The following is a 22,991-nucleotide window of genomic DNA, read 5'->3' as shown; positions in this document are numbered from 1 at the left end:
CACGACATTGTTATTACTATTACTAATATTTGTTTTTATCATGTAAATAGTACTAAAAAAGGGAAGGAGAAATAAAAAAAAAAAAAAAAACAACCTTTACATATTTAAAAATGAAACAACACCTAACTTGAAAGAAACAACAATAAAACAATAACCACAAGCTCCTCTCTTGGTATTCTCAAGTGTAGTTGAAGGTCCACATTCCCACTAAGCAAACATATCTTTAAGTTTCACTTTCTACAACCAAGGTGTCTATGCCAATTGTCTTGCAAGTGGAAGACAACAATAAAAGAAATAAAGAGAATGGTATTAAGAATAGTATAATTTTTAATGTTTTTGGTCTACAAAAGCCACAACCTTCACAATATTAAAAACCCTAAACCCCCCCATATTTTTTTTTCTTCCCACTACTAAAGATGGAGACATCCCATTTCACCCTCAAATCCTTTTCTTTTACTATTATTTCTTTTCATTAACTTTGCCTTTAACCATTTGTCTTTTAGGGTTTATTTATTAAGATCTAGGAGGTACTATATCTATCCTAAATCCACATCTCTCTCACTAATCCTTGTACTAGATTGAGTTATATATATATATATATTAAATTAATCGTGTTTGACAATAATATTCTTTATGCCATCGGAATTAGAGTATCGTTGAATGTGGATGCAATATCTGACTTGAAAATATTATATGTTAGAAAACTAAGAACAATGTAACTGAAAAGGCTTCAATATTCCTTATGTTGGAAAGATTAGTTTCTCTAGTCCATATATGTTAGTCTCACAATAAGGAATTTTATTTCAATCCCTTTGATGAAATTTTAGATTTATCCCCATTAGTTTCTTGTTCTCACTTAGTGTTGAAACTTGTTCAAGTAAATCGATGTTTTGATATTTAAAAACTTTTGTATGATCATGTTTTTTATTACAACATTTAATGTTCACTCATTTATCGATAGTTATTTTAACCAACACACATAATACATTTTTCATGCCATTAATACATTAGATCCCACGTATTGGAATTGTTTTATCTATCATTTAAACAACAAAATTACATTATAAGCATAATTCAAGTGGTAAAAGTACTTTGTTAAAATAAGAATTCGAAATCATCTGTCCATGAAAAAAAATCGAAAGAAATATGAAAAAACGAATAGAAAAATAAATATGCAAGATAAAACAACACACACATAATTATATTCGACAAACCTCTCATCAACTTAGATTAAAATGATTCATACAAAAGTTCTGCTAAACTGATACTTGACACTTGTAAATACTTAAGATCGAGAGGTATCGGGTTGAAATCAATTTAGGAAAAAGAAAAAGACTAAAAGGTATTTTAACCAAAGAAACAATGTAGTGGACAAAAAAGTAATTTCATTTGATATTTAGTGGCATTTTTCAAGTTATGTCCTCGAGTTTGAAATATAAAATAATATTATCTTCTTTTAAAAAAAAAGGGATTGAATGTGTAGAATTCCAATGGCAGTACGGTCTACAGACTACAGAGAGGAGAGAGAGAGAGAGAGAGAGATCCGTGAAGGAGACATGAATCGTGTTGAGATTCAGCTCAAAAGGCAAATTCTTGTCGACAACAATGGAGAACCATGGTGGGTAACTGCTATCACTGGTAGCCGCACTACCAGACATCTGGGTCCCATCATCATCACACCCACCTCCTCTTCCTCTTCCTCTTCCTCTTCCTCTTCCTCTTCCTCATACTCATTCCATCTTCTTCCTTTCAATCCTACCATTTTTCTGTTTTACTCCATCTCCATTCCCCCTCCATGGAACCACCTCTAGTTTTAATGCCTACCACCGGCATTGCCAGCGCTGGCGGCTCATCCGGCGCCTCCAATGATGAGAATTCTGTTTCCAAAGCTAAGGAATTGAACACACACCAGGCGGATTTGTCTTCTGAGGAGTTTTCTTCTTCCCCTGTTGAAGCTGAGCTCGAATTAGGGCTAGGGCTCAGTCTTGGAAATGGGGTTTCTGCTGGAAAGGGAAAACAGGGTGTTTGGGGTGAGCGCGGCCGGATATTGACGGCGAAAGATTTTCCTTCGGCCATCTCTCCTGGCGGGTCGTCTTCTTCTTCTTCTTCGGCTAGATTCTCTGGCAGACCTGTTGCTATTTCTGGTGTCAAGAGGGCGGCGGAACCTGTTTCCCATGACGGCGGTTCTTCTCCTCCGGCTGTCAGGTTGGTGGGTTGCTCTGTTTATATTTGATTGTTGGTAAAAGAGGATGGATATGGAATGAGTTAGGTGAATGAGCACTGTGAAGACTAATGAACTTTTCTCTTTCAAGAAATGAAGAATATTAGAATCTTTGATTCTTAATTCCTCAAGCTGAAATCCTGAACTGTTTGTTAGTTTTGCATGTTTAATTATACTAGTTAACAGTAGAAAAGAGATGGTCTCCTTGTTGCACTGTTAGAGTAGAAATAGTAATCGATGAACAGTTGTCTTTTTTTATAGGATCTTCCATAACATGCATATGCTAGAAGTGTGTATGATCCTGTTACAATATAAATAGTAATCGATGAACTGTTGGCTTTTAATAAGGTCTTCCATAACATGCATATAAAAAGTTACTATTTGGTTAAATCTCACAAAATCTCCATTGTAGTGTCATTAAGGTCGGTCTGAGTCTTGCTATAGAGTATAGATTGGCTGCACAAATTCATGGCAATACCAATCGAGTCTCTTTTGTCTTGATGTAGGCGGATGGGATGTTGATCTAAACATTCCCTGATGCTTACTCATTAGTCATGAAACTGGATATCCCCTTTTTATTTTCATCGAAGCTTGTCTTTCCAATTGATTACTATGACCTATTCTATTATTCTTTGAATCCATATCCTGATGCTTTCAAGTTTTTTCTATTTGTTTTCTTTTTTACTTTCGAATGAACCGTAAGCAGTCAGGTGGTGGGATGGCCGCCCTTAAGAGCTTACAGAATTAACAGCCTGGTTAACCAAGCTAAAAATCAAAAGGCAGGGGATGAAAAGGAGCTGCTTTCTCTCAAAAATAGGTCAAATGGTGTTTCAGAGAAGATCCAGGATGGCAAAAATACAAGTGCCACTGATACTGAAAAGGGCCCTGTAGGTTTTGTGAAAGTGTACATGGACGGAGTTCTAATTGGCAGGAAAGTGGACTTGAATGCCCATTCTTGCTATGAGACTTTGGCTCTGATGCTCGAGGACATGTTTTTTAAGTCTGCGGGAAGTGTCCCATCCACCGGTTAGTTGCTTCGAAAGATCATCTATATGCATCTATCTATGGATAGTTGATAACTGTGAATGAGATTATTTGTACTGACCAAGAGTTGTCTTTCTTTTATGTTTAGGCTTAAGTGGAGGTCAGGATGAACAAGCACCAAAACTCTCAAAACTTCTGACTGGCTCCTCTGAGTTTGTGCTCACCTATGAAGATAAAGAGGGAGACTGGTTGTTGGTTGGGGATGTTCCTTGGAGGTATGCACTCACTAATGAAAAAGCATAGTGTGTAGTTCATATTCCTACTTCCTTCACGGTTTACTTATTTACCTTTCATTTCTGCTTTCATTTTTTCTATTAGGATGTTCCTTGGCTCAGTTAAGAAACTTCGAATCATGAGGACATCTGAGGCAAAGGGACTCGGTATGTTTTCTCATAACCCAATCTTGTAGTTGATTTTGATACCGTTGTTTTAGTTTCTAGTACTCCATGTCCGTAATCTAATTAATAAAACCATCCACAGCTCCAAGATGTCAAGGAAGAAGTGAGAGAAATGGAATCAAGCCCATTTAGAACCATTGTTTTAACCCTGGCCATGTGAAGATCATGTGGAGTTAAGTTGGTCCACATGAGTAGAGATAGAAAAAAAGAGAGTGATTTTGACGATCTTATTCTTTTTTGCTTGTTTTTTTTTGTTCTCATTTATGGTTCTTGATTTTTTTTGAATGGTTTTCTAAACCATTAACAATCCCCCCTTCCCAAAGAAAGAAAGAAAGAAAGAAAGAAATCATCTTATACAATGCTACCCTACAGGCTTATGAACTCGGCTATGATTTACGACTCTCTTCGCTTAAATCGACTAAAGTTGTTTTCTTCTCAAGGGAAAGCTGGTATCAGTTTCGAACTTGTGATACTTTACTGTGTTGGTCGACTATCTTTTACAAGTGCATTTCTTATGTTTGTGAATCGCTTCCTAATGTATCTTGTAACATGTTAAGAAGGTGAAGATGGTTTCATCTGTTGCTTTATGTTTGTTCTTTTCAATTTGAAACTCCATTGTGGATTAAAGCTTATATGTTGTCTTATACCTTTTAAGACCTTTGCTCATGACCCTGACTCCATTACTTCTTCTCATTGAGAAGCAACTTGAGTCTGATGCGTTGATGGAATTTATCTGTCCTAAAAAAAGGTGATGTGATTTGATTCCATTTTGATGACTACATTAAGATTCAACTGTTCAGAACGACCTCGTTCAACGTGGTCTTTTCGATCAAAACCAAAATGGAATGCTTTTGATCCAACTAATTATAGACCAATTTGCACTTTGATTATAATGTATGTTGTGAATGAGACAAGTGGTGAAAATTCTTTCCGAACTGTTTTTTCTTTTTAGTTGTAAATACAATATGTTTCTAGAAGTTGACTTCCAAAAATTAAAATATTGATATTGATATATGTAAAAATGTCAATATTGAGCTAAAGGAAGCTTAGCACAGTGGTACCTGACCTCCCACCGTAGATGTGATTATGATCAAGTTTTGTTGATTTATAGTCTAAATGACATATTTTGTCGAAACATAGTTGAGTTGACGTGACTATGAAATTTATATCTTGAAAGTTTTAATTTACAACTTAGATATTTAATATTTTATGATATTTTAACACTTGCGCTGCTTTCCAATGTGAACATGTCTGAGCATAAAAATTATATTTTGGTATGAGGTTGGAAGTTAAAAATTCATGCCACTCACATTGTTATACTAACAAAAATGTTATACTTTTAAATTTAAACTATACTTGATTTCTCCATATTTGATGTGAGATGTAATGATCTTCACTAGTTGTTGTTTAAGCACAAGCTAAGAGCAGGAGGTTTGAACCTTGAAGTTCTTAGTCCTTCGTATATACATGTCAATATAACTCTGGTTAAATATGTTGTTCATTTAGTAAATTTAATATTATCTATAAATATGATAGTTAGATTTTACTAGGTGTTGAACTAAAACTTTATAGTTTTTTGTCACTCTAACTAAATTAAAAAGATCATGCTGTTTTAATCTTAATAGGCTAAGTTTACGCTGAAGTGAACTAGAACTTTAATCTTAAATTTAATTATCAGAAAATTTTAATTTTTTTATCAAATTATATTTGAAGAGTAAAAAAATCATAGTGTTTTGCTGTTTAAAAGATAATTCCATGTCTTTAAAATTGACCAACAAAAAAGAAAAACGTTATTAAACTAAATCAGGGATGTTTACACCTATGACCTAAATAAACATACATATATAAAGTACAAAAAGAAGCATGCATGTAAAGTGTATTATATCCCCAAAACGAAGGAAACATTAATTCTAAAACACATAAGAAAAAGGAAATAGATAGGAAGTCATCAGAGGTGGTGGTTGGAGTTGGTTGACGAACTTTTCGACCATTACAATAAATGGATAAGGTATATGAATTATTTTAAATCTCAATCTAATATAAAACTATCCTAAGTAAAGAGTCCCAAAATATGCCTTAAAATGCTAAATTAAATTATTATTAATTTTAAAATGCATAAAAAGAAAATATTAATTTAAATATTTGAAATAAATAAAAATTGAAATATCCATCTATATCGGCGTGCCTTTGTGGCGGGAAGTACCGGGAACCAAGGGTTTTTCTGTTCCGGCGACGACGAGTTACAAACAACCTCCTCATTTCAAACCAAAACGTTTTAAAACTTCCACTACAGGATTGAAGCTCACAAAGCATCCATTTTTATCCACCGCCATGTACTGGGCAGCAACACGAACCGTCGTTTCTGCTTCCCGGTGGCGTTTTCTGGCTCTTTTGATTCGCTTCCCTCCGCGTAACTTCACCTCATTTACTCACTCGCCGGCATTTATGTAATGACCCCTTTTCTCCTCCTCTGCTTATCTCTCCCATGCATCTTGGACTCTCACTATTCGTCTTTTGTTTCAGTTCTGTTTTGGGTCTCTGTTTCTTCATTTGGTCATGTGGGTTTGGTATGTAGTTTGTAATTTCTACTCCTGATTTGTGTCCACAGAGAGTTTGAAATTTCTTGTAGCTTGTTTTCTTTTTTAAGAGATTGAGAAATGTGATATGGCGGCTGTGCATATTCCACATGTTTAGAAATACCCTTTATCACAGTCTGGAGAACCTGGGGAGATTGGTCTGCTCCTAAGAAGGTTAAGTCTTTGGGATTTTCAAAATTTTTTAACTAGTTGTCGAGCAATGATCGATTGATTTCTTTGGGAGAACTTCCCTGTTTTGCACTTTGAATTTTATAAACTACTTTTCTGGATGTAAACATCTTCGTTACGGTATCATCTTCTATGCGGGGGACTTCTTTGGTTGGTAGAAGTAATTTAGGAATGGCACTGGTACTGAGTGAGGTCGCTACATTGGTTTTTTTTTTCTTCTTCTAATTAATTAATTAATTTATTATGAGAAACATATAGATTAATGTCATTGATAGAATGAAATTACAAAAGGGCAAAAGTGCTGTGTGAGTTACATATTACTTTTCTAATTTGTGTTTAATGTCTTTGGTTATTCTAATGCGTGGGGTTTTTTCATACGCCAAAATAGAGAAAGGCAACGGCTTGAAAAGTTGCATTGTTGGAAAAGCAGAAAATGTTCAAGAGGAAGCATCAAAGCTGCTAAGAAGTTTAAGGATAATAATAATGTCCAAGACGATAAGTTTCTTTCTCACATTCTATGGTGGAAAGAGGTGAACTACTAGCCTACATCAACAACTATCGTTTTGCCATTATCTTGATGCATTAGTTCCTGTTCAGATGCCGTTTCTCATGGTACTTTGTTTCTTGGATTTGCAGACGGTGGAATCATGCAAGAAGCCCTCATCTGTCCAGATGGTTAAGAGGCTTGACTTTTCCAATTTGCTAGGTTTAGATACAAACCTGAAAAATGGGAGGTGAGCTTGTGAGATAAACTTTGATTTGTTGTGGCATGTGCATACTGAGAATCGTTTTTCTGTTTGCTGGGCTTAAAGGCTGTTGTTTGCTCGTATGGACTTATGGAGATGCTATGTCATACTATTTAGACAATTAGCAGCTATGCTTACTGTTTTGCAGTCTTAAAGAAGGAACTCTTAACTGTGAGATTCTACAGTTCAAGGCAAAGTTTCCTCGAGAAGTTTTGCTCTGTAGAGTATGATATTTCTCCTCTTGCTTCTTGATTTTATCGTGCCAATTGCCCATTTAGATGTTAATTTGAATTAGAATTATCTTACAATTGTTTTGAACTTCTAGTTCTTGGCAGTTAATGACAATTCTATTTGTTTCTCTCTTTTCTACAGGTTGGAGATTTTTATGAAGCAATTGGAATAGATGCTTGCATACTTGTAGAGTATGCTGGATTAAATCCTTTTGGAGGTCAGCGTATGGATAGTATTCCAAAAGCTGGTTGCCCTGTTGTGGTATTGGATTTATTCCCATTTGATCTTTCTGTGTTAAATAATTGAAAGCATCATTATTCCTTTCTTACTCTAGTAACCTGTTTTCAGTGTCTTAATTGTTGTGCACTTCTCAACATTGTCAAATTAATGAAAGCATTGTTACGATTGAAACTCAGCCATATATTTTCAGTGTCTATGTTCCTTTCTTTAACCAATTGAAAGCATTATACTCCCATTTTGATTTTGGCAATGGCATGATGCAAGTGTGGGATTAGTATAATTTTATTGAGTTTGCATACCTGCAATGAGTCAATTACTGTACTGTGGTACAGTCTTCAAGACAACAGTCTTTTTCCCCCTTTTTTCACTCATTAGATTTCCAAAAATCTGGCCGTGTTTAAAGTTTCAACATCAGGTTCCTTTTGAGCTTGGCAATTATGTGTTTCATTTTTTGGGCCGTTAAGTTGGAAATCTTGTCTGGTGATCCTCGATTAAAAATGTGTTTCATTTTTTTCTGTTGATCTTTCTTTTTCAAGAATATCCGTACCACAAGCAGGGTACTTAACAATCATATTGTTTTTTCTCGACCCTTTTAGCGTCACTTTTGTGGCTACATTTTGTGCTGCCAGTTGTTTTATTTATGACCTCAAGATTGCCATTGATACACAAATATTTCATGATATTTAATCTTGGACTTAACATCTAATCCTTGTTGTTCTAAGTAAAGAACTACTTTGCAGAATCTTCGTCAAACTTTGGATGATCTGACACGTAATGGGTTCTCAGTGGTGAGCAATTGTGATGATTTGATACTTATCTTCTGGTATTTTTTTGGAAAAATTATGCCATACTTATCTTTTTCTTTCTTTCTTTCTTCTTCTTCTTTTAAATAAAGTTCTTATGGCATAAGTTAATGGGGATGAGTACACTGAGAAATAATAATTCATGTTGCAGATCAACAAGCCAGTAGGGAAGATAACTGTTTTCTATTTGTCCAATCACGAACCTTATTTTTATGTTGCAGATCAACAACCTTATTTTTATCTGATCGTCCCAGTGACATTTGCTATTATAGGCTATTTTTTTTAAACGGAAATGAGCCTCTTTATTAATATGAATAAAAGAGACTGACGCTAAAAGTACAAGAGAAATATATCAAAAGCAAAAAGGACTAATAGAACAAATACAACTTAAAATCGAGACAAGATAGAACAAAATAAGGATACAACGAGCTGGACAAGACCCTCTATAATCCGAGTAAAACAAGAACTAAATACGAAGCTATTTATAGGCTATTTTCACTATTTGAGTTTTGGATTTTTTTCCTAAGACTAAGTTCACAATCTGTGAGAAATATTGTGATACCAAGATCAGGGATTTCGTACCTCTTTCTTTCTACGAGCTCCATTTAGTTCACTTTGCATTTTTTGAGAAGTTAATTTTTAATTATGCTTAACAGTTTGTTTAATTTGGTTCTGTAGTGCATAGTGGAAGAAGTTCAGGGCCCAATTCAAGCTCGTTCTCGCAAAGGACGTTTTATATCTGGGTAAGTTCATTTAATAACTTGGTATTTTCTACTAAAACTTTGTATTTTATGATCTAATGGTTCAATCCTTCACCCTTGCTATTATCGAACCCAAAATTTTAGGTTTTATATTATTCCATGTGCAATCCAGTAATTGTTGTAAAATGGTGCTCAAACATTTTGTTCATAAGGAAGAATTTTCAAGAGGTAGAAGACTAAGAAGATTTAATGACTGAGTTAATCTGTGCATACAGGCATGCACACCCAGGCAGTCCTTATGTCTTTGGGCTTGTCGGGGTTGATCACGATCTTGACTTTCCAGAACCGATGCCTGTGATTGGTAGGTGATTTAGCACGTTCAATTGTTATTTAGTAAGATATTTTGTATGGATTAGTATTCTTTCCTGTGATAAATATGGTGTACTTGTTCTTGTGTTTTTTAACCTTTTTCTTGTATGGAAAGTACTTCCTGATATTCTCGCTTTTGGTTTTATAATAATTTGACTCTTACTAGCTTATTGTTACTTAAAATATTGAGTGCAACACATGCAGGAATATCTCGATCTGCAAGGGGCTATTGCTTGAGCCTTGTCATAGAGACCATGAAGACATATTCGTCAGAGGATGGTTTGACAGAAGAGGCCTTAGTTACTAAACTGCGCACTTGTCAATACCATCATTTATTTCTTCACACATCATTAAGGAACAACTCCTCAGGTTTGGTGTGGTCTGAATATGCAGAACTCTCAAGATACTGTTTTCAATAATCCTCATTCAGGACCTTCTTTTTACTGTTTTCTGGTCAATAGCTTTATTGTTTCACCCTAAAAAAAGGATTCTGAAGTAATATTAGTGATAGGAAAGATCAAATCTACAGGAATAGACTTTTCTTCCTTTTCTTGTGTTTAAAGGAAAAGTTGACGCGAGGATGAAATAATGTATTATATTTCTTCTTATCAGTGGAATTATAGTCGGTTCTCTCTCTCTCTTAAAAAAATGGTATTGAGGAAAAAAGATACATGGTGAAAAGGAAGGGATATGAAAGGGAAAACCATCTCAAATACACAAGGTTTAGGAGATTCCCCTTCCCCTCCCCCGCCTTTGTAATTACCACGATAGCTGGCTTGTCCCAAAAAGTTCACAAAATGGTTCCTTAATCATTACAGAATTGGAAGATCAAAGAAAAGTTTAAAAATTCCACGTTGTTACATTGTTACAGTATTATAATTGTCACTTAAACCTGCTTTGGCTTGTTTCCAAGGACAAATGACTGACCAATACTTTAACTATGACATATCGTGTTTTAATTTGCATAATTATCTGAGAAAATGACCTCAAATTAGTTTTTCAATTAAGAAAATAATTATGGAGGGATGAATAAGGAACTTTGGAATTTAGCTTTTTACTTGGCACAAATTTGATTAAAGCCATATGTATTGGTTGTTATACCAGATGCTTGGAAGAAGTATGCTGCTGTGTCTATGCCATATAAGAAATTTGTTGACTGTGTGTACTGTGTAGCATAATTTTGATGAAAGGTTCCTGGTTATTGATGATTGGAAGAAGTATGTTGCTGTCTGTGGCATTTCAAGAATTTTTTTTCTTCTTCTTATTGACACCATTCGCAAGCTTATAAGAGAGGCTCCTTATAGGCACTTGCCGCTGGGGTGAATTTGGTGAGGGTGGCCGGTTATGGGGGGAATGTAATCCCAGACATTTTGAGTGGTTCGATGGAAATCCTCTTGATAATCTTATTTCTAAGGTGTGCATTGCATCTATATCTCTTCTATTTCTATCAATAGCATCGCCTGACTTTTTATTTGTGTTGGTGTCAATTTAATTTATCTTCTGATCATTCCCAGGTTAAAGAGCTTTATGGTATTGATGATGAAGTTACATTTAGAAATGTTACAATATTGTCAGAAAATAGGCCACATCCGTTAACTCTAGGAACTGCAACACAGATTGGTTAGTTTTATTTCACTTGGATCCCATATAAAAAAATGCAATTTTAAATGATATTAAGCTGCATTTTCATACATCAAATGCATATAGGTGCCATACCAACAGAGGGAATACCTTGTTTGCTGAAGGTTTTGCTTCCATCCAATTGTGCTGGCCTTCCTGCATTGTGAGTCGGAACAATTCTTAAGTGATGTTGAGATTGCTGTCTGCTAATAACTTAGCTAGAATGCTTCTTCGTTGTTGGAACATTTTAAGTTGCAGCTGACTTTTCCCTTCTAATTTATCGTTTGTTAACTCTGAGGCATTATCAATTATAGTCACAGACACTATTTCATTCTTTGAAACTGTAATTTCATGCCCACCTTTCTTTTAGGGGAAGCCGCAACACCTCAAAGTGACTTCATGCACACTTATGCACCTATATTTTCATGACAAACATGAAAACAAATTATTATGGGAAACATTATTTTCATTATCAAAGAGAGAGATATTCGGTAAGTGGGGGAGATGAGATATCCCCACAGAACAACAACTTACAAAAAAGAATTTGTGGTTTAAATTTAGGTTAGGCTACAATTACAAAAGAATTTAGAAGCAGAGGACCAAGTAGAAGCAAAATGAGTAACAAAATTTCGAAAAGAGTCATCGATAGTTTCTTGGCACAAAGATTCTAGAGTTTCTTTTAAGCCATAACCTCTAATGGTGGGCTACGATCCCATTGGATCAAAGAATTTTTGCCTTAGCATTAAACTGAGGATCTTCAACTAACTGTAGAAGGGCATCTGAAGCTTTCTTTAACCAACACTACTGCATTTTGAACAAGCTAAATAGTCTCCCCCAACAATCAAAGGTAAAGTTAGAAAAGAAAAAAAATATGCATCAAAGACTCGCTCCTTTTACAAGTATCTCACCATTTAGGAGATGGAGCATAATTTAAAAGGATCTTTTAGTTTATACGACATGTATTTAGCTTTTCAAAAGAGAAGATCCACATGAAAATTTTGAATTTCTTAGGACAAAATGCATTCCAAATAAGATCAGATTTTGGCCTATCCAAAGTTATTTTTTTCACTATGAGCTTGAGAGAGATGATAATCATAGATTTATCGTGGGGTCCGTTAAAGTGTGGATACAATTAAATCTATTGTAATCCATCAACTTAAGTTTTTCGGTCAATCGATGTTTTAACATAATATCATAGCAGGAGGTCTTGTGTTTGAACCTGTAATGACTTTTCCTACCTAATTAATTAATATTGATTTTCACATATAACTAAATTTGCAATAGCCAATCAGCTAAGCTTTTGAGTTAATTAGCGATTTAACAAGATTTTTGCTTAGAGAGGAACAACAAAGTTGTAGAGATCACGAAAGGAAGTATGGTTTAAATTCTAAGGACTTCTGTAATCATAAACTGGGTATTATTATTTTGCACTGTAGGTCTTTTTCTTTGATACTCAGTCTCGCTTTCTTTGGGAGGGTTGTCCTTTTTATGCCCTATTGTATTCTTTCATTTTGGTAGGGTTGTCCTTTTTATGCCCATTTGTATTCTTTCATTTTCTCCTAATGAAAGCTTGGTTTTCCATTAAAAAAAAATACTGAATTTTTCTCTAGGTAGTCCAGTTATTTTATCCAAAGATATAATTTCTTCTAGAGAGTTGTTTCCATTTATCGTCAAACTTGTATTGGAAGAGTTATTCTTATTTATAGGCAATTCATGATAGAGATTTCTTTTATGTACGAGTTCTATAACCCATGATTTTTATTTTGTGAGAATTGGAATAAGTTAACTACTTGCAAACCATCTAATATTGGTTTATGATGGTTCTGTTCTAGGTGCACTTGTGAGTCTGAGTTCTTTCTTGTTGTAAGAAGTGCTTGATATGTCGAATGTACTGAGTTATGACAATTATATTCATCTGGCGTCTCCATGTTTATGGCTATTTTTCATACAAAAGAAATTCCAATTTTAATAGGTAGTTTCTTTTGTAGGTATATGAGGGATCTTCTTCTCAATCCTCCTGCTTATGAGACTGCATCCACTATTCAAGGTGATTCTCCTTATAAATCTCCTTTCTTTTCTTGTTTTTGGTAAGTCTGTAACTGAGATGAGTGGACTATGTTTCCTGCTCTGGCATCTTGCAGTCCTCCGATTCATTTCTTATTCTGGTTTTCAGCAATCTGTTGATACTCTCATATGACTGTTACCATATCAAAAGAAAGAAAACGGAAATGCCATCATGTAATTGTTTTTTTCTTCCCAGGATTGAGCTCAAATATAATTCTTGTTATCTGTCAATGGCCCTTGAAAAACATATGATTTTGTTTCTGGATCGTCTTAGTGAGATATTTTGAGCTGCTTCATGAACTATTTATCAATGGTGATAAGGAGTTCGTCATTATATTTGTCGTCAGAAAAGCTGGGATTAGCAGTTCTGCGGTCTTTACACAGACAAATTGTAAATCAGTTATTCATGTCATTTCAAGCACAAATCTCTTCAAAGATGAGCAAACCTGTTTTTGAGTGGTTGGGGATTTCAGATATTTTTTATGTTTCTGCAAATCTTTTTTTTCATGTAAAAGATATTATTGACCGAGTTGTATGTGCTCGATAAAAGTACCTTTAAGTTTACATAGTTACGGATGGAATTATACACGTAAACATTTTTCCTGCTGCTATTCTAGAGTAAGCAGAATCTTCATGGAATAACCTAGCTAACATGCGCTTGTAGAACACCCCTTGCCGTTTCTTTTACAATGCTTCTTGGTATTTGTTTGAAATGCCTAAAAGCATTTTCTTAATCCTATTCTTTTGCCAGCTACATGCAGGCTTATGAGCAATGTCACATGTGCAATTCCAGACTTCACTTGCTTTCCCCCAGCCAAGGTTTAATCCATTTTTATTGTGGAAGTTGGAGCGTTTAGCTAAAATACATTTGGCATCCTGGCAGCATTCATTTTCTGGCTTCTATAAGATATTTTTCGTACATTATTCAATCTGATTTTTGTGTGTGGACTGATATCAACTCTTTGTGGGTTTGCAATTAATTATTTCACTTTTCCTTTCCACGTCTTTGTTTCCTGCTTCTTTTTATAGTTTATCTCTGTTAAGTGCTTTACTGCTTTCTATTTCTACATCTTGCCAATTTATGCATCTGTATAATCTCAGACCCGCGGTGCATTGACATCCATGGGGAGAAAGTGGAAGGACCATAATAGAACTGAAAGAAATCATATGGGAGAAAATTTTTGTTTTCCTGTTTAAGTCATTGTTAGGTACTAGATATTTAGTATGATGTTAGTTAAGGGGTATAAGGGTAATTAGATAGATAGGGAGTTACTTGTAGTTATATTGTATAAGAGGGGTTTCTACCTGTTATAAATAGAGGGAGGGTAAGTGAGCGAGGGGGAGGTTATTCGGTGGAGTGATCTAGGGTTTGGGTGAGAGTACTCAAGAGGGAGGTTCCAAGTGCCTTATACTTGAGTTTATCTTGTATTTCTTTATAGTTACATTACCATAAATTCAGATCTTGTTCTTGTTAGGAAATATCCTAACAGTCATTAGCTTGGATTTAAGTTAGGATTGGGAGATATTGATAGCCTCTCAAGTTTCCTGCGAATTTTGTGAATTCTATTGTTTCATGGTGAATTTAGTAAGACCATCCTATCTGTTCTTTCAATTGAGGCATAGACTATCATATAAATTTGTTTGACTTGCATCTATATGTTTTGCAGCTTGTGAAGTTATTGGAAATGAGGGAGGCCAATCATATTGAATTTTGTAGAATGAAGAATGTACTTGACGAAATATTACAGATGCACAACAATTGCAAGCTAAACAATATCCTGAAATTGCTGATGGATCCTGCATCTGTGGCAACTGGGTTGAAAATTGACTATGATACATTTGTAAGTACTAAGTAGCAATTTTTTCTTATTTATTTTCCCACCATTCTAAACTGCTAGTATTAACTTTTGAACTATAATTTTAATGAAATAATTTGACTAGGCATGCTGGAAAAGGTTGCTCTGCGATTATTCATTAGTGATCATGAAATAATTTTACCTTTTATTTACATTTGTAGGCCTAGGAGGAACTTTGTGTTGCCTTATTGCATGGTTCCACTTTTAAATCATTGTCATTAGTCCTAAACAGAAAAGTGATAAGTGTAAAATGCTCAAGCATTTCATATTACTTCCTTTGTTCACCTTTTATGTAGTCTTTTGTTTGTCAACTATGCTTAACTTTGATTATCCAGTACTCGTAGCTAAAAAAGCATCATAGCTATCCTACTCGATATTTTCAATTTCAAGTATGGTCTATGGGTGCATGAAAACCATTTATTCTCGTAACTGGAAGTGTTCTACATTTGAACTTTAGTTTTTGCTTTATTAGTAGAATACTTCGCTTTTAGCAGGAAACAAAATCGGTATTGCTAATACAAGTCTTTCTTTAGTCTGTTACATCTGTTTTCCTTATTTTTATTTAGGTCAACGAATGTGAATGGGCTTCCAGTAGAGTTGATGAAATGATTTTTCTTGGTAGTGAAAGTGAAAGTGATCAGAAAATCAGTTCTTATCCTATCATTCCTAATGGTTTTTTCGAGGATATGGAATTTTCTTGGAAAGGTCGTGTGAAGAGGATTCACATTGAAGAATCTTGTACAGAAGTTGAACGGGCAGCTGAAGCACTCTCCCTTGCAGTATGCTTCCAAATTCTAAGGCTCAATTTTCCATTTGTTATGAGATAATTTCATCTATTCTTTTTTTTTTCAGCTCGTCTTTCTAAAAGTTGATATTGGTTCTTGTGTAGTAGTTCCTCAGCATATTTTTCATGTTAATAACTATGTAATTGTGATGTTTATTCGAGGGTGTTTTGTCCAAGGAGTTGGAAGAGTAGGAATTAAGAGTGGAGTCTTGTTTGGCCCAATGAGTTTATAGGGACCCATGACTAAAATAACGTCAATTTTATATCTTATTAACTTTTTGCACAGTGAGCACCATGACTTCTTAATTCATCGGACTTCACAACCCCACTCCTTATCCATAACATTCCCTTCATGGTTAGTTTTTTCTTGTCAATTTTGGTTTTTATATCATTATAGAAAGATTTATTTAATTAAGGATATTTGATAAGGTATAAACTTTTGGGGCTTATGGTATCTATTGAAAGTAGAAATGTAGAACAAACAGAAATTTACATGGAAACCCTAGTAAACGGAGAAAAACCACGATGCTGATATTTTTTATTATTTTCTTATGATAATAAAGGTACAAATGGGAAAAATATAGGGAACACGAGCCTAATTAAAATAATAAAAAATTAGGGTAAAGTAAATCTCAACTACCTTGGGCGTTCAACATGACCAAAGGTCACCATTTCTAAAAGTGTCAAGGAATTTTCAGGTATAAATTCATAAATGAGTTTCAAATTCTTTGTAGGAAATCAAGCTGGAAGCCCAGCTTCAGCATGACATGGGTTACAGTTTGACCTCTTTTCCAAGCTAAATTTGTTGTGTTTGCTGCCTGACTTTCTCATGCTTCTCTGTCCCCTTTTGTTGATTAAAACGTTCCCAATCATTTAATCTCCCTGATCATTCTTAAATCTGAACTCTATCAGTTAGTGTCCTTGTTATTGTCTTGTTCTCCCAGACGTTTACTTCTACAAAGTACTAATTTATGTTTATTGCATGTCTTTTCTACTGGTGTTAGTCTTTATTTTATAGATGCACAGTGACCATTTATTTAATTTGACCCTGGTCATTTAATGCAGGTTACTGAAGATTTCGTCCCAATCATTTCTAGAATCAGGGCTACTAATGCACCACTAGGAGGTCCAAAGGGAGAAATATTATATGCTCGGGAGCATCAATCTGTCTGGTTCAAAGGAAAACGGTTTGCACCAGCTGTATGGGCTGGAAGCCCTGGAGAAGCAGAAATTAAACAACTGAAACCTGCTCTTGATTCAAAGGGAAAAAAGGTTGGGGAGGAGTGGTTTACCACGAAGAAGGTGGAGGATTCTTTAACAAGGCATGTAGTTTGTTTATAGTAGTACTCTTTTTGAAAGCTCTCTCTCATCATTTTTTTCTTCTTCTTTTTGAATAAATAGTAAGCAAGTTTCTTTTGCTCCAGGTACCAAGAGGCCAATACCAAAGCAAAAGCAAAAGTAGTAGATCTGCTGAGGCAACTTTCTTCTGAATTGTTAGCTAAAATTAACGTCCTAATATTTGCTTCCATGTTACTCATAATCGCCAAGGCGTTATTTGCTCATGTGAGGTTGAATCCATATGCTTTCTCTATCCCTCTTTTTCCCCCTCTATTGTTTACAGAAATTAGAACCTTTATGTACTGTCTCAAAGATGGGATGCTTACAGTAGGAACATATAAAGTTGAAGAAAGAAAAGTAAAAAAGAACTGGAATTTTCTAGCAAGCTGAATAAGCTGTATGAACATACAAAGTTGAAGAAAGAAAAGGCAAAAAGAACCTGGAATTTTTTAGGAGGCTGAAAAGGCAAAAAGATGGGATGCTAATTTTTTATGTCATGTTACGGTTCATGCATTGGGCATAGACATGGGAGAGTGAGGGAAATATTTTGACAATTTCTTAATGGAAGTATATTTCAGTCTATCAAGTTTGGAATTTTAATGAAAGTATATTTCAGCCTATCAATTTGGAATTTTAGTCCTTTGAGTAGACTCTTATCGGTATCTATACATGAGATTTCTATATTATCTGTTTACCATTCTATAGACACTCATGATGTTGGGTTTCCCTTGATGCAGATAATAAAATTTCTTAGTGATGATATCTCTCTTTGTATAATGCCTTCTGGTTATTAGTTAGTGTGAATTAATAAAATTATGGACAGTCTAGGCAATATTAACTTTTGCAGTATAGTGAGCAATTACTGTTATGTTATTGATACCTATTTTACAAACACTTATATCTTAATATACTTCTGGAACTCCTTTTTTTTCTTTTGTTCCTTTTTTCTTTTCTGTTAATGAAGTGTATTAATTTCAAAGATTGATGTTTTTGTTTTTAAATATTTTGAAGTGAAGGGAGGAGGAGGAAATGGGTTTTTCCCACCCTTGCTGCACCCAGTGATAGGTCCAAGGTATGCTTCAGCGTACCAATGTTCCAACTTTAAATATATGCATACCGTCAATTCTCTACATTTTGAATAGAAAATAGAAATACTGCTATTCCTTTGTGTCTTTGGGAATCACTATTAGTAGTGATATGGTTTAGGGTCCTAGAAGTCTTGCCTTCTGGATTTCCCAGTACAAGGTTTATCATAGCGGCTGACTATTTGGAGAATTTCTTGGGGATTTCCTTTGAGAAAGGACAGAGATCAACAACAAATGCCATTTGGTTAACCGGAAAGAAACGTTCTTACATTTTGTATTTTTAGGGAAAATGATTTTATTAATATTATGAAATTTACAAAAAGTTCAAGGAGGTTGCAGAAATCCCTTTCAATGAGCAAATCTTACTAATGGAGTAATTGCTATAACATTTGTCTTGCTTAACACCAAGCAGCTGCTGTGTATGTAATACGGTGAAAGACTCAAAAGGGTAAGTATAGCTCCTCTTCTTTCCATTGAAAGCTATGTCATTCCTCTCAAGGCAAGTTATCCAAAGGAAACTTCTGATCAAGTCCAGCTCGCAATATTTTAGATTACCTTTTGATAATCCGGTCCCTATGTTGTAATTACAAAACAACTTGCACAAAAGGAAGGAGACAACTTATCTAAGAAAACTATAGAGTCCCTTTCCTTCCAAAGAAGCCACAGGAGCCTTAGCAAGATTCTTTCAAAGCACTGTAGAATATCTTTCAAAAACCACCATGAGAGAATTTAGCCATCCAACGATCCATAGACCTTGGTCTACACCCCTAATGAAGCATCTTACCAAAGAAGTTCCAAACAATTTCGGCAAACTTATAATGAAGCAGCAAGCGATTGAGAGATTCCTTACCTTTACAGCAAATTAAATGTATAATGGGGGAAAAGGACGCAAGAAATACTAGTCATGATATTTGTGTAGAACTATTCAAATTACCATAAAAATAAATAAGAATAACAATCTTTATGCTGGCCAAACTCATGACAAACTCATCACTTATCGTATTTGCTTGCAAGAGTTCTATGCCATGAAGTATTCCCTCTTGAGGTACCTCCACCATTATTTTGCCTGCTACAATTCATATATTTTATTTTATTTTTTCTTTTACTAATCACTTAGGTTGTCCAACTTATTCTTAAGACTATGGAATAGGCACTTGGGCTGGATTCTAACACACCTTGGCCTTGGGGCAGGTGGTTTGATATTAAGGATACAAGATTGGATAACAGAATTTGGTCAACTGAGACTAGTTATATAGTTGAATGTTACTTTTGCCTAACATTCTTGGACGGTCTAGATATACTAATTTCTTTACTTATCATTGATGATTGGTAATCTTACTAGACAGCCTGAAACTTCAGGATGTGCAAAATAATAAGCTCGGTGGTCAACTATGAGTTTTTTACTTCAATGTAACAATCAACTCGACTATCCTTGTATTTGATTTTTCACATAAATAAAGGCTAAATAAATAGAGGATCCATTTTGTTTGTTTTATTTCTTTTTATCTGTATGGTTTTTGGTTTTTGATCACATGAGATGCTTTTAGTTTTTTGATCTAGCATCAAAATTCGTTGCTGAAGTTTATTTTATTCATATATCCTATTGTCTGCAGAAATATTGTTTATATATATATATATATGTTCTGATTAGGTTTTAAAATAAAGCAGGGCAAAAAATCATTGCAGGCGAAAGTTGCGATGAAGCTGGTTGGTCTATCTCCCTATTGGTTTGATGTTGTAGAAGGCAATGCTGTGCAGAATACTATTGAGATGGAATCGTTATTTCTTTTGACTGGTCCAAATGGGGGTGGAAAATCTAGTTTGCTTCGATCGATTTGTGCTGCTGCTTTGCTTGGGATATGTGGATTTATGGTACCAGCAGAGTCCGCCCTGATTCCCCACTTTGACTCAATCATGCTTCATATGAAATCTTTTGATAGTCCTGCTGATGGAAAAAGTTCGTTTCAGGTAAGCAGCCATCTGAATGTTATGCATGTGAAGAAATTGTGTTTCATTGAAGAGTGATAGTTCATAGTTTACAGAAATTGGATTAGGTGACGGGAAATTAAGTTATAAGCAACATATGAACAGAAATGTATGATTCCTTTGAGCTATCTTTTTATCCTTGAAGCTGAGAATTTAACGTTGTGATTCCCAAGTGTATGGTCAGCTTGGTTTCATGTTTCCGAGCATTAGTACATTTTTCCTATGACTAAGCAAGTTCAAGTTTGTCCATTTCTAATATTAGCCTTCGGAAGCTTCTGTCATTTGCTGCATGTTTGAGTCTTTGACAAGGAAAGGGTATGGAGAACTTACGCTATTTCTGACTCTAGAATCCTCTTTTATAAAGATTATATAATTTAAGGTGATGAGGTGATTGTTTTGGGTTTGCTAAAGTGAAAATAAATATAATAGTCATTTGTCTCATTTTAACTGTGTTTTATTTATAGATGTCGATTTCTTGGAGTTGATATGATCCCTTTGATAAGAGCTCTCAGTCCTGGATTATTTTTATAATTTTAATTTTCAAAAGTTCAGCAAGAGTTGTTTCTGAGATTATGTACTGTGTTCAGTAAAAGGGTCTCATCTTTGCAGTTGCTTCTAAATATTCCTTTGTTTCAATGATTCCCTCTCAGGTGGAAATGTCAGAGATGAGATCCATTGTCAATAGAGTAACGGAGAGAAGTCTTGTACTTATCGATGAAATCTGTCGTGGAACAGAAACAGCAAAAGGAACTTGTATTGCCGGGAGCATTATTGAAGCTCTTGATAAAGTAGGTTGTCTCGGCATTGTCTCCACTCACTTGCATGGAATATTCAATTTGCCTTTAGATACCAAAAACATTGTGTACAAAGCAATGGGAACTGTTTCTGCTGAAGGACGCACGGTTCCCACTTGGAAGTTGATTAGCGGAATATGTCGAGAGAGCCTTGCCTTTGAAACAGCAAAGAATGAAGGAATCTCTGAAGCTATAATTCAAAGGGCTGAAGATTTGTATCTCTCAAATTATGCTAAAGAAGGGATTTCAGGAAAAGAGACAACAGATTTGAACTTTTTTGTTTCTTATCATCCAAGCCTCAACGGTAATGGCACTGGAAAATTCAATCTCAAGTCAAACGGTGTGATGATAAAGGCTGATCAGCCAAAAACAGAGACAACTAGCAAAACAGGTGTCTTGTGGAAGAAACTTGAGGGGGCTATCACTGCAATATGCCAAAAGAAGCTGATAGAGTTTCACAAAGATAAAAACACATTGAAACCTGCTGAAATTCAATGTGTTCTAATTGATACAAGAGAGAATCCACCTCCATCAACAATAGGTGCTTCGAGTGTATATGTGATTCTTAGACCGGATGGCAAATTCTATGTTGGACAGGTACGCCTATTGACTGATCTTCCAACCTTGTCATGAGTGGACGCAGCATTGCTGTGGGTCATTTTGACAAATTTTAATGTGCCCTTTCTAGTTACATTTATTTTGTGGTCAAATACACTGTTCAGTTATATTGGAATTTATACTCATACTGAACTCTATCTCCCTCCCCTGTTGTAGACTGACGATCTGGAGGGTAGGGTCCACTCACATCGTTTAAAGGAAGGAATGCGGGATGCTGCATTCCTTTATCTTATGGTGCCCGGGAAGAGCTTAGCTTGCCAACTTGAAACTCTTCTAATCAATCGACTTCCTGATCATGGGTTCCAGCTAACTAACGTTGCTGATGGAAAGCATCGGAACTTTGGCACAGCCAATCTCTTATCCGATAATGTGACTGTTTGTTCATAATTCAACAGCCTTTGGTTTTTCCATGTACAAATTGGTCAGATGTTGTGACGAGAGCAAAAAATCAGTCGATCTTCCTGCTGGATTGTATATTATAGATTAAAGAAATGAGTTATTGTAGGGTGGAGGTGAACACATGCTGCAGTTTCCTTTTGTTCTCTTCTGCAGTTATAACTTTATAGATTTACACCAGCAGATGAGATCAAAGTTTTGATGCAGGAAGTGTTTAGGCATTGTACAACTTACATTGGATACACCTTCTCTTCCTTGCTTGATTTGGTTGAATATTATTTTGGTGGCTTGGTAAGGATGAGATATTACTGAGTAGTGTGCATTTCAATTGGTCTGGAAGAAAAATGTTCATTCCTAGTATATTTAAGTAATGGAGTAGCTTTCTTTTTCAATATTCATTTCTTTACAACTCTATATGATCGTCATTGCTACAAACCATTCTTTCAATTTTGAAAAAATGTCTCAACTAGTTGAGAACAATTAGTTAAAACAACGAATTCATGAGACTTTCAAACTCTATCAAACTTTGAACTTTCATTTTATTTCGCTACAAAGTAGTTTTACACAAGAAGAACCAAAGAAAAAGAATAGTTTTTTACTCTTTTTTGTACTCATGTTCATGTAGATGAGTGAAATATAAAAAGATTAACTTTCATCAAAATGAATAATGAAAATTTCAACAAGTGATGAAAAAGATACCTTCTAGCCATGAAAGGCTAGAAAGTTTGTTGTATTTTGATTCTTAAGAGGTGGGCAATTTTGTTGGTGAAAAAGGGTTTTATGGTATTTGGGATTCTCTTTCTTGTTCCATTTGGACCACTTGACTGTTTATTGGTAGATCTAAACATTTTCACTGTTGGGTTTTAGATTTGTCAAATTATAGGTGACTAAGTTTGGCTTTAGATTTTAGGTATTGAGGAGAGTACTAATTT

At 34.9% G+C, this 22,991-nt stretch overlaps 2 protein-coding genes across 5 annotated transcripts; both read left to right on the top strand.

Annotated features, from left to right (window-relative positions):
* Nucleotides 1-1,471: 1,471 nt before the first annotated feature.
* On the top strand, nucleotides 1,472-4,329 carry LOC103483540 (auxin-responsive protein IAA13). 2 transcript variants are annotated; one of them, XM_008440229.2, is made up of 5 exons: nucleotides 1,472-2,205; nucleotides 2,928-3,247; nucleotides 3,354-3,480; nucleotides 3,584-3,645; nucleotides 3,746-4,329. In XM_008440229.2, exons 1-5 carry the CDS (start codon nucleotides 1,796-1,798, stop codon nucleotides 3,793-3,795), a joined length of 969 nt encoding a protein of 322 aa, XP_008438451.1. In that variant the 5' UTR covers nucleotides 1,472-1,795; the 3' UTR covers nucleotides 3,796-4,329. The 2 variants fall into 2 exon arrangements, with proteins under 2 accessions (XP_008438451.1, XP_008438452.1); XM_008440230.3 differs by having other exon boundaries at nucleotides 1,496-2,205; nucleotides 4,036-4,329.
* A 1,501-nt stretch (nucleotides 4,330-5,830) lies between these two features.
* On the top strand, nucleotides 5,831-22,357 carry LOC103483539 (DNA mismatch repair protein MSH1, mitochondrial). Of its 3 annotated transcripts, none has more exons than XM_051086037.1 (22): nucleotides 5,831-6,110; nucleotides 6,817-6,958; nucleotides 7,065-7,162; nucleotides 7,323-7,398; nucleotides 7,547-7,666; nucleotides 8,386-8,433; nucleotides 9,127-9,191; nucleotides 9,425-9,510; nucleotides 9,723-9,887; nucleotides 10,823-10,932; nucleotides 11,033-11,138; nucleotides 11,226-11,301; nucleotides 13,127-13,185; nucleotides 13,954-14,021; nucleotides 14,870-15,043; nucleotides 15,625-15,837; nucleotides 16,908-17,164; nucleotides 17,267-17,410; nucleotides 18,192-18,252; nucleotides 19,952-20,233; nucleotides 20,902-21,642; nucleotides 21,820-22,357. In XM_051086037.1, exons 1-22 carry the CDS (start codon nucleotides 5,995-5,997, stop codon nucleotides 22,048-22,050), a joined length of 3,438 nt encoding a protein of 1,145 aa, XP_050941994.1. In that variant the 5' UTR covers nucleotides 5,831-5,994; the 3' UTR covers nucleotides 22,051-22,357. The 3 variants fall into 3 exon arrangements, with proteins under 3 accessions (XP_050941994.1, XP_008438449.1, XP_008438450.1); XM_008440227.3 differs by having other exon boundaries at nucleotides 19,934-20,233; XM_008440228.3 differs by having other exon boundaries at nucleotides 19,931-20,233.
* The last annotated feature ends 634 nt before the right edge of the window (nucleotides 22,358-22,991 follow it).

Source organism: Cucumis melo, chromosome 6, assembly GCF_025177605.1.
Source record: "Cucumis melo cultivar AY chromosome 6, USDA_Cmelo_AY_1.0, whole genome shotgun sequence".
Taxonomy (NCBI): domain Eukaryota; kingdom Viridiplantae; phylum Streptophyta; class Magnoliopsida; order Cucurbitales; family Cucurbitaceae; genus Cucumis; species Cucumis melo.
This window is presented reverse-complemented; position numbering and strand designations above follow the sequence as displayed.

Excerpts from the sequence above, each read along its gene's own strand:
- LOC103483540 (XM_008440229.2), top strand. The coding sequence starts at position 1,796 with ATGGAACCACCTCTAGTTTTAATGCCTACCACCGGCATTGCCAGCGCT. Across the intron at positions 3,248-3,353 it reads GGGAAGTGTCCCATCCACCG|GCTTAAGTGGAGGTCAGGAT; the intron begins GTTAGTTGCTTC and ends TTTTATGTTTAG. Across the intron at positions 3,646-3,745 it reads ATCTGAGGCAAAGGGACTCG|CTCCAAGATGTCAAGGAAGA; the intron begins GTATGTTTTCTC and ends AACCATCCACAG.
- LOC103483539 (XM_008440228.3), top strand. The coding sequence starts at position 5,995 with ATGTACTGGGCAGCAACACGAACCGTCGTTTCTGCTTCCCGGTGGCGT. Across the intron at positions 9,888-10,822 it reads ATTAAGGAACAACTCCTCAG|GCACTTGCCGCTGGGGTGAA; the intron begins GTTTGGTGTGGT and ends GGCTCCTTATAG. Across the intron at positions 17,165-17,266 it reads GTGGAGGATTCTTTAACAAG|GTACCAAGAGGCCAATACCA; the intron begins GCATGTAGTTTG and ends CTTTTGCTCCAG.